Source organism: Myzus persicae, unplaced genomic scaffold (genome assembly GCF_001856785.1).
Source record: "Myzus persicae strain clone G006 unplaced genomic scaffold, MPER_G0061.0, whole genome shotgun sequence".
Lineage (NCBI taxonomy): Eukaryota > Metazoa > Arthropoda > Insecta > Hemiptera > Aphididae > Myzus > Myzus persicae.
The window spans coordinates 1,142,901-1,153,724 of NW_019102098.1; the positions used below are offsets into that span (position 1 = coordinate 1,142,901).

General features: G+C 27.4%; 4 protein-coding genes across 4 annotated transcripts; all 4 read right to left on the minus strand.

Moving 5' to 3' along the window:
* Positions 1-958: 958 nt before the first annotated feature.
* On the minus strand, positions 959-4,032 carry LOC111031233 (zinc finger MYM-type protein 1-like). The gene is made up of 3 exons (XM_022311101.1): positions 3,840-4,032; positions 1,405-3,708; positions 959-1,309 (listed from the first exon to the last, which is right to left on the minus strand). The coding sequence occupies exons 2-3, from the start codon at positions 3,550-3,552 to the stop codon at positions 1,040-1,042; spliced, it is 2,418 nt and encodes an 805-aa protein (XP_022166793.1). The 5' UTR covers positions 3,553-3,708; positions 3,840-4,032; the 3' UTR covers positions 959-1,039.
* Positions 4,033-5,635: 1,603 nt separating this feature from the next.
* LOC111031246 lies at positions 5,636-7,617 on the minus strand. The gene is made up of 5 exons (XM_022311116.1): positions 7,597-7,617; positions 7,361-7,532; positions 6,861-7,048; positions 6,638-6,803; positions 5,636-6,099 (listed from the first exon to the last, which is right to left on the minus strand). Exons 1-5 carry the CDS (start codon positions 7,615-7,617, stop codon positions 5,636-5,638), a joined length of 1,011 nt encoding a protein of 336 aa, XP_022166808.1.
* On the minus strand, positions 7,361-8,430 carry LOC111031208. The gene is made up of 4 exons (XM_022311059.1): positions 8,310-8,430; positions 8,116-8,242; positions 7,597-8,046; positions 7,361-7,532 (listed from the first exon to the last, which is right to left on the minus strand). The coding sequence occupies exons 1-3, from the start codon at positions 8,397-8,399 to the stop codon at positions 7,643-7,645; spliced, it is 621 nt and encodes a 206-aa protein (XP_022166751.1). The 5' UTR covers positions 8,400-8,430; the 3' UTR covers positions 7,361-7,532; positions 7,597-7,642.
* A 235-nt stretch (positions 8,431-8,665) lies between these two features.
* Positions 8,666-10,339, minus strand: LOC111031247. Its single transcript, XM_022311118.1, has 3 exons — positions 9,428-10,339; positions 9,131-9,283; positions 8,666-9,028 (listed from the first exon to the last, which is right to left on the minus strand). Exons 1-3 carry the CDS (start codon positions 10,337-10,339, stop codon positions 8,666-8,668), a joined length of 1,428 nt encoding a protein of 475 aa, XP_022166810.1.
* Positions 10,340-10,824: the final 485 nt, after the last annotated feature.

Genomic DNA, 10,824 nt, shown 5'->3' on the forward strand with positions numbered 1-10,824 from the left:
ATGAATGCTGTCATGAACGATGTACCTACCTCAGCCATTACTTGGCCCGAGTTCAAGGTGAATTGTTTGGAGTTTGGAGTTGCGAATAATTCCACTATATAGTCTCTTTTACATTATCGTTTTCAAATATTGAAGTATTTTATGTAATAAACATTGAACGTTGATATGAAAATTGGTTTTTTTTTTCAATAGTCCATTTCAATATTATATGCAGCGCCTATTAATAATTTCAAGTTAGTATAATATACCTAATTTACATATTTTATCGTATGTGGTATTTCATCTATTGTCTCCCCTTTTCAGTCTTTGCCATTCATAACAGTTATATTACTAATGTACAACGATGTAAGACATAAATACCTACCCTCCTATTAGGGTTATAAGAGGTAAATATACCTACTATTATATTGTATAATGTGTATGATTTGTAAATACTTCCTTCGAAGAAACAAAATTTAATCAGTCCTAACTTATAATGAGTTTGTACTTACAAACATTCCCATCCCTGGGTATATCTAAACAAAAATCGTTTTAACTGTTACATCTCATTACCGTATGACGTACATTAAACAAAGTATAAAAATCAAAATAGACACACAATCGAAAATTAATTAGTTTGCGGAATCATCGCATTATACGCATGTGCTCTGTGCGCCTACCAGTGGCGCCGAGTTCATTAAAAAAAGGTGGTTCAACTCTCCCCAAAGACCACCCACCCACCCACAAAACTAAACCACACAAAAGCGCTCGCTTCGCTCGCGAATCACATACACTTTAATTGTCAAACAACTGTATTTTTGAAATTAAATAAATGTATCTAATTCAATAAACCTTATTGTTTAGTATTTACAAACATTTTGATAGCATATTATTTGCATACATTTATAGCATGTAAAATTTATTTTTCTTCTTATCAATCTATTATTTATTATATAAGTATAAAACTTAATAGGTACATAAATATGAAAACATATTGAGATTTTTATTCATAAAATAAAAAATAAAAAATTATAATTTCAGTTTACCAAAATACCAAACATTAGGTTAGATGTTTTGATAATACAGATGTAGTACTGGCAAACTCATCTACAACTTGATTATGATCTATATCAATATCAGATTCGCAAGAAATAATCATTAATTGCTCTAAGCGGTCCTGACTAATTGTTGTCCTCAATCGGTTTTTAACAATTTTTAATTTAGAGAACGTCCGCTCTGGTGTTGTGCTAGACACTGGTAGTGTACATGCGATTTGAAGAGCCATGTATAATGTCGGGAAAATGCTCTGTAATCCGGAAGTATGACATACCTATAAATGACAATAATTTAGAGTTACTATTAAATAATTTATTTTTTGCTCTTATCCAGCAAATAAGGAATGTAAATAAATAAATTAGTAACAACCTTAAATACGTGAAGAAGTGTTCCCAAATTTTGGCTATTGTTTTTTTTTAGACCAACAGTATCTTCTTTTTCTTCTTCTTCATCGCTGTCTTCTAAATCTGAAGAACTTTCTTTATCATCACTAGTTGCAGAACTAGGATGTAAACATTGAGAACCTATCATAGTAGATTCAAAATAAGAAAATAATTTTGAAAATTCTATATATTCTTTTTTTAACTCTGTATGATTAATAAATTTGCTGTACAAATTACAAAATTTATTAAATGCATCATTTGGTAATGTATTAGGGTCAGATTTTGTTTTTTTCAGAACTGAAACAGAAAATAAAGAAATATCTTTCAATAATTCTTGAGATTTTGAATGGAAGCGTTCTTCAATACAAGTAATTGCTGAATCTATTGCAATTAAGTATGTTTTAATTTTATAGTGGGATTTAGGATCAATAAATGTATGGTCTTTAGTTGTTTCACCAGACAATAACTTTTTCTTTCTACTACGCTGTATTGGTAATGAAGTGAATGTAAACTCCGATTTATTCATAAATTTTGTTGCTTCATTGCACAAGTCGTTAAATGCATCATCTGACCTCAAGCGTTTGATGCTGCTCGAGACTGCTTGAAGACTATTTACTGCACCTAGTAAATCAATATCTTGACTTTGAAACATTTTTGTTACTGGGTCTAAAATATTGAATAGATTTTTATAACAGATTGCTGTCAAAACAAATCTTTCTGACAAAAAGAAATCTATTAAGCCCGTAGCTTTAGATCTGGCTTTGAAGTCTGCATTTTCAGTTATTTTGATCTGTTCTAATGTATTAATAACTATGTCGTATGTTAATAATACTGTGTTCAGTGCTGATGAGTATGACATCCAACGAGTGGTTTCTACTCTTTTAAGTCTATGCACTCTTGCTTTAGGATTTTTTTCTTTTTGCATATTTTCATATATCGCTACGCGCTTTTTACTTGTTGAAATCAGTGCATACAACTGCTCAAGATTCCCAAATGTATCAACTGCATTAGCTGAACAGCTTGACATTTGAACAACAACCAAACTAAGCCTATGTGCATAGCACCATGTATAAATCGCTGCTGGGTTTATTTCTCTGATTAAAGCTTGTAGTCCTTCATATTCACCCCGCATGTTGCTGGCTCCATCATATGATTGACCAACAAGCAGCAATTTCCAATCCAAATCATTTTCTATGCATATATCTTGGAACACGGAAAATAATTGTCTACCGGTGGTATTAGATGTTTCTTTAAGTCCAAATAAACGTTCTCGTATAACTGGAGAATGTTCAATTATACAAACATAACGAATTATAAATGCCAGTTGTTCTCTTCTAGAGCTATCAAACGTGGTATCAATTGAAACACTAAAAAAATTGTTACGATCTAACTCTTTTTTTACAGATTTTTTTATACATTTTGAAACAGAATTTATCAATTGATTTTGTCTCTGCCATGAGATGAAGTTAATTTGATTTCTTCCATGTATTTGAAGACGATCTATATAAACAGCCAAGGTAGGAGAAAATTTACATAAAAGTTTTACCAAGTCTTTAAAATTGCCTTTTATTTGCTCAGACCAGCCTTCTCGATGACCCCGAAATGGTAAAGAATGTTGTCCAAGAAACAGTATTATGTCAATTAAAATATGAACTATTTCACGATTTTCTGCTACTTGATTTCTTTTACTTGCATACATTTGTGGAAGAACAGCCATTGATGAACATTTCATTTTTACAACAATTGAAGCATTGATATGAACTTCTGTTTTTTCATGTACACTTATATCCATAAGACGTTGCCATGCATGAAATCCATCATAAATCCAAGATTTTTGAGCATTTTTCCCAAAGAACATGCAGTGTAAACAATAAAATCGTTTACTACTCAGAGAATAGCTCAACCAATCCCTCCAAAGACGACCACCATTTGGCAAAGATTTATAATACTGATTACTATTAAAACGATGTCCATGCTCTTGAGGAAAATTTCCACCAGGAAGTTCATGCTTCTCAGGCTGAAATGGTTTACGAATTAAAGACATTTTTTCTTCAATTGATAAATTCTTTACCAAAGTAAATAACTTTGGATCAAATGATAAAGTGTTTGGCCGTTCTGTAACAAGGTAATACATTAAAAAAATAGATATTCAAAGTTGTTTTGTTACAATTAAAATAACATTAATATAAACATTTGTACCTACCAGTTTCATTTAAACAACTTGAGTAAGACATAATCTGTTCTACTGGCTCATCACAATGTACACTGGAACTTGGATCATCTGGGAATACTATAATATATTTAAACAAAATAAACTTATTATTTTTCAAAAAATCTAGTATTACTTATTTAATTTTCAATAATTGTTATTTGTTTGTATTTATCAAGGAAACAGTATTAAATATAAATATTTGTACCTACCAGTTTCTTTTAAAAAGCTCGAGTTATGCATGATCTGTTCTACTGGCTCGTCACAATTTACACTGGAACTTGGATCATCTGGGAATACTATTAATACATTTAAACAAAATAAAATAAATATAGTCATATAGGTACCTAAATAGAACATAGACACATAGTTGCTACAAGGTACAAATATATAATATATTTTTTACTATTTTATACTATAGATATTATAGCTACCTTTTAATTTTTAAACTAAATTTAACTGGTTAAAATTCAAAAACTATTTATCCAAGTAAAACTTAGTAGGTACTTACCAATAGAACAAGAATAATTTGTTCCTGTATTCGGTGTAGGAAAAAATGAAGAGATTGAACGAGAAGAAATTTTAGTTTTTCGTACTTTACAGTTGTCTACATGTCTTTTCCAATTAGTGATATTTAGCTGCTCTCGTTTTTTTCCACAAACGCACATACACTTTTCCGACATATTAAGTTTTTTATATAAACAAGAAGTTATAAAAGTAAATTATGAATATTATAATGTAGTACCTATATAGAAGGTAGTAGGTACTAAGGTAGAGCAATATTCAAAAATGTATTAATTAAATCAAACTCTTAAAATTCAAGTAAGAAAAAATGTATCATTAATTCGTATATACAACACTTCACAGTTTACAGTACACAATACACAAATGAGAAAATAAGGACATTAGTAATATTAGTAATTACCAACTGCACAAAATATGAACAAATAACAATGTTCACTGTAATCCGTGTTGGTATAAATTTTGGTAAGCTGTATCCCGCATATTGCATAATGATATGAATAACAACAATAATAATATTATTATTATGCATTTATCAGTTTTATCACAGTCTAAAAATATCTTGTCGTTTTTATATTAGTGGCTAGTGCTAATAACATGGTGGTGCGACTGGACGGTATTATTGGATTTCAAGATAATTTTAGATTTTTACCCGATTTCGATTTTTGACCAACGATAGTCAATAAATTTTCACACAATACCTACATAATGTTCAATTCAACTATGAAGTATTAAATTATCAGATTATATAGAGACTAATAGAGACCATGAATCATGAGTCAATATTTTGGCCACATATTTTAATATTTCATCCATAGGGATCCATAAGTGGAAACCCGTATAATGTTACATATTTACATAAATTAATAATAATAGCAATATAATACAAAAGTTACACTTTCATAAAAAATCATTTAGACAGCGACTGCCGACTGAGTGACACACCGACACACACAGACTACTAAGTACTAATATAGATTATGGACATATTATGCCATTATGGTAATGAATAATTATGTAATAGCTAGTGTTATAATAATAATAATAATACCATAATAACGCAATATTGCAATACCTAGGTTATAGGTAAATAGGTAATATGTTGTAACTAATGTAACTGGTAACTGCTTAACGCTTTAGTAGTTAAGTACCTATAGTACCTACTTTAATACTTTATACTTAGTATGGTAAAAGAATTAACCATCTTGGTTCAATATTTTTAATGACCCAACACCCAACCAACCCACCCACCCACCCATAATTTTAGGTGGTTCAAATGCACCACCTTAAGTGCGTACTCGGCGCCACTGGTNTGTAAGGATTCAAATAAAATTAACCATGAAAAATCATTTACCGAATAATACAATACATATAAATAATTGTAGATTAATGTAGGTTGAAGTAGGTAGTCTTTTTTAAATTAATAAAATATAACCACAAATTTTATATTATAAATGTTATTTTATTGTTAAACACATATGGTTACTTACTGTTTAAAATCAGATAAAATTTGACCTAAAGTATGAAATGATTTATCAAAATTTGTAGTTAATGAATAAAAATACTTTTGTATAAAGAGCCATACTACACATGATTCACATGGATATTCCAAGTTAAACAAATGAAATAATTTAAAGCAAACATCTACAGCAGATAGTATAGTAAATAATTTATACTTAATACAATCGAAAAAAACAATTATTTCTTTAGGATTAGTAGGGGTACCTACAATAATAATAAATGGCTGAATTGGATTTTTTTCATTCTGGCGCATAACAATGTGTTCTTCAATTTCAGCTACAGAATTTTTAAATGTCATGAAGCTGTTTTGAGAATCTTTTATTAAGTATTTTATTTGACACTTCTTCCCATTATGATCTTTAGTAATTTTTTTTGCAGTAGGTACTAGTATAGCATGTAATAAATACAATAAAACTGTATTTTTACCATCTAAAAAATAAAAATTATAAATATTTTTATCAGACATGTACCTTAGAAAATCTATTAATTAAATGAATAACAAGTATAAATATATATCTGTGACTAAGTAAAATATTATAATCAAGACTTTTGACAAATAAGCTTTTAAGTCTTAATTATCCATATAATCAAATGGTATTTAATAAATTGTTAATGACCATATTATAGTTTTAAAATAATAAACATAAAGGTGGGTTTATTTGACAAAATATCATGTACCTATATCATTGAATAGATACTTACTGATTCTATAATTCATATTTTGTCATTTTATCAAATAATTTCCATATATCCAATATTATCTAATATTTATCTATTAATAATATTTTATATTTATCTATTTTTACTCAAACAATGACATTTAACCACTAGCAGCAGTTATTTAATCATTGTTAAATATTTAGCCATGCTTAAAATAAAGTAGAACCCAGTGGCCAGTGGTTACAGTTAATATTGAATTTTTGACCCCCTAATATTTCTATTACAATGATTTAATTATAATAATTACTTTGGTTTATAATGGAAGCATCATCTCTTAAAGTTTCAAACAATCTACGATTGGTGGAGTCCTTCAATTTTTCATCCATGAGTTTAACTATATTTTCGAATTTATTCTCAAATGTATTCAATAATGACGAGCAGTTTGGATATAATGTATGAAAGTCAATATCAACCTAATGTTTTCAGTAACACTTTAAAATCACATATTTATTTTATAAAAATTATCTTACAAGTCTATATCCCAGTGGCAGTGTATAACTATTCCAGTTCTTGATGATTTCACTAATAGAAACAAAATTTTTGATTTCATTTAATCTATAATTTGTTGTAGACTTCCAATTATTTTCCAGATCAGGGAATGAACAATTTAAATCATATTTTATTTGATCAACAATGTAATCAATGTCATATTCAGGTACTAAAATAATTAATTTAAAACAATCAATGTGAGATAAGTAACTACATTTAAATAAATTATTTCACATTTTTTAATTAGGAATAAATAGAATTAATAATTTAATTGAAAAATATTTACTAAATTAATTAATTTTTTGATTTAAGTCTAGTTCTACGACCTACTAACCAATATACAAACTAAAATAATAATTAGTTTAAACATTTTTTTTAACTAGATACTATTTACAATAGGTTAATTCATATTAGATCTTTATTAGCAAATATTACAATAAGTAATATTGAAATTATATTTATGACTAAAAAAATAATTTACCAAATTCTTTATTGTACTGACGATGAGTTTCTGTATCTATTGTTCTTTTAACTTGAAGTCCTTTAGAAGGTACTAAACCACATGATTTGAGTGTTCGCATTGCATTATAATACTTTGCGTAGAGTTTGCCTTTAGTATTTTTATTTTGTACATCCTTCATGAAATATGTGTCCTATAGAAAAAAAATGTAAATTATAATGTCAATGAGTTTAAATAAATAAAAACATATTTCTTACTTTTACTTCAGATGGAAACATTGTGATAATATGATTTGCAATAGTTTCAGCCAGGTACACAGACATAGGTACACATATTTTTTGTTATCACATAACTAATAATAGTCTCAACTAATAATGAACGGATGTTACTATTTAATTTGTTATGTTCTTTGTAGTAGTCAATAATCATTGTTCCTGTAGTCGTTTCATTTAAAATTTCTCCCAAATCTATAGTGACAGATGTTGATGGTACTTGTAAAGGTTGTATTGTAGGTTCTTTAGGTTCGCTGTAAGTTGAAATTACACTTGTTGTTGTATGTTCATCTGGTTTAGAGCGGTGAAGTGAGTTTTGCCAATTTTCAAGTTCATGTTTAAATAATATTTTAATCCCAATTGGAAATGTTTTTAACATTTCATTTACATCTTCTTTGTTCATGATTGCCAGTATTTTCATATCAATTAAATTATCTGCAATAACAAATTAAAATTCACATTACACACCAACAACAGAATTTTGTAATAGTATTGTATTTTTACCAAATAAAGTTTTAGACAAACATTCTAAACCCCATTTTCTTAATAACTCATATAACGGTTCAACATCATCCACAGGATATTCATAGCCCTCCAAAACAGAAATTGATACTGGAAAACTATTTAAATCCTATAAATATAAAATTTGTGTTTAATATTTTATAAATATTAAAAACAAAATATAAAAATTAACTTGCATTCGAGTTTATTGAATTATTCATAGAATTAAGACCATCTTTATTTACATCATCAAGCATATCTTCTATGTTTTCTTGCAAAGCATTCATATTTTATAGCAAATATAGCACTAAAAAGACAAAAAGCAATATGAACAATGAACATAAGTAAATATATTTATATTCAATTAAGTATATTGTACATATTATGCAATACAATTTAAAAGCTTAAACATTATATCATAATAAATATATACAAGTTAGGTAGGTGCATTGTATTTATTGTGCAAACAAATTAAAAAGCTTAAACATGAATACATTATATTATAAATTAATAGAAGTTAGGTATTAATATTACAAATAAAAATAAATATATATTAAAAACAATATTCTTTTGGGCGTATCATTAATTTTCCAGAAGCTATTTTAGTGACATTAATGGGTGGTCCACTAAATTCATTAATATGAAATATTAAACACTCATTAAAAATGTATTTATTTCCATCAACTTCAAAGGCCTCAAGATGAGAATGGTGACTAACTATTTTAATTTGTTTAGCTATTATGTACACTTTATCACTTGAACAATTAAATATTAATATTTCTAAAATTTCATATAAGCATAAATCTTCAATGTACTTGGTTAAATAGTAACCTCTTTTATATATTGTGCCCATATATTCTATTTGACTATAACACTTGAAATCTGTTATTGAAAGAGAAAGCATGTCCCAAATAGGCTGTAAATAAAGACAACAAATATTGTGTTTTAAATTAACTATTATATTTTCAGTATTTAAATGTAATAAGTAGTGTGCAAATTTAAATTGAAACTTTTTAGCCAGTGTTAATGTTATATTCTTCCTTGAAGATGTTGATCGAGCATACATTTTTAGTTCCTTGTGTTTGCCTTCAAATCTAAAGCACCAGTAATGCCTAGGAGGACCAGAATGTTCAATTACAGTAGGATAATGAATCAAATTATGATGCTTGGGCTTCAGTGTGTCATTAAAAAGAGTAACATATAAATAATTATGTTGTGTTATAAATTGTTTGAGATTTATAATTGAATTATAAGTAAATTCATATGATAATAAGCAATCAACGATTTTGAGAAGTGTTAAATAAAAATTCCATACTTCATCACCTTCAGGAACCAAGTCTCCTATCATAAGAGAAAAAAAATGAATGAATGTCATCATTTCTCTTGCAGACATTTTTAAATGTAATTTACTTAAATTCAAATCTGTTATTTCAGGTGAAATGTTACCAACTTCAATTGGACCATAGTTGAAATTTTTTTTACGATTATTTAAAGTTGTCAAGGAAAATATTTTAATAGTGTTGACATAATATTTTATAATGTGGCACATGTCATAATGACATACACCTTCAAAAATATCGTGCATGACATCTACACAAAAGTTTTTAGTCACATGAAAACTATATATAGAGTTCATAACTGATTCTTTATATATTCCTGTTTCACTAAAATTCATTTTTTCTACATCTTCCAAATAATTGTCAATCGTACGTAAACAAGAAGTATCTTCTTCGTAAAGGCTATGTGTATCAGTTTTATGAGATTTGCAAAATCGACAAAAATAATTTGCTGAAAAAGACTTACTGAATTCTAATATACTATTCAGACCCAAATTATCACCCAAAACTAAACCAAGTAAAAAATGGACATGAACATTTCCTTGATCTGTTGAAATACTTAATCCTTCTCTTTCAAGTGTATTTAATTCATTTATTAATATGTTTAAACTAGAATAGTTTCCAAATTCTTTAAGGTCAACTGATTTTATTAAAGCTGCTAAAAAAATATTAGAAAGTTTGGCATTGTTCTTCATAAGAGGAAAATTATAATAAATAGCTGCTATTGACTGAAAACTTGCATGGGATCCCAATGGATTGTTAATTTCAAAGTCATCAATGTATAAAAAGTAGGGAAATACTATTTTTCCTTCATACTGGGTTACTTTCTCTTTCCACAACTTTCCTTGGACAAAATTTGTAATTGAACCAAAATTTAAGTTATATTTCATAATTTGATCATAAAATGTTTTGAAATTATTTTTGTGTTCAAAAAATTGTTGAAATTGTTGTTTTATTGGTAATAGGGTGCCTTTTGTTACTTTTTCATCATATGATATACTACCACTATGATCTACAGCAACAATTTCATTATTTATAGTGAACTGACTAATGTTTGATAATAAATTATTTTTTACCAGCCAATTAACCAAACGATATTCCGAACCACAGTAATAAAAAGGATCTAAGACAATAGATTCAAATTTTTTAAATTTTGAAAGAATTGAGGGTTCTTTGATATTTTTTTGAACTATATTGTTCAAAATTGATGCCATTGGCTTTAAAATATAGACTTTAATTCCAGATTGAATATTAATAACATCACTATTATTGAAATTATTATTATTGTAGAGACTTAAAATAAATTTTACACTTGACTCATATAATAAATGAGTGGCATCATCAAAATTGAACGAATTTGTAGTATTATCATATA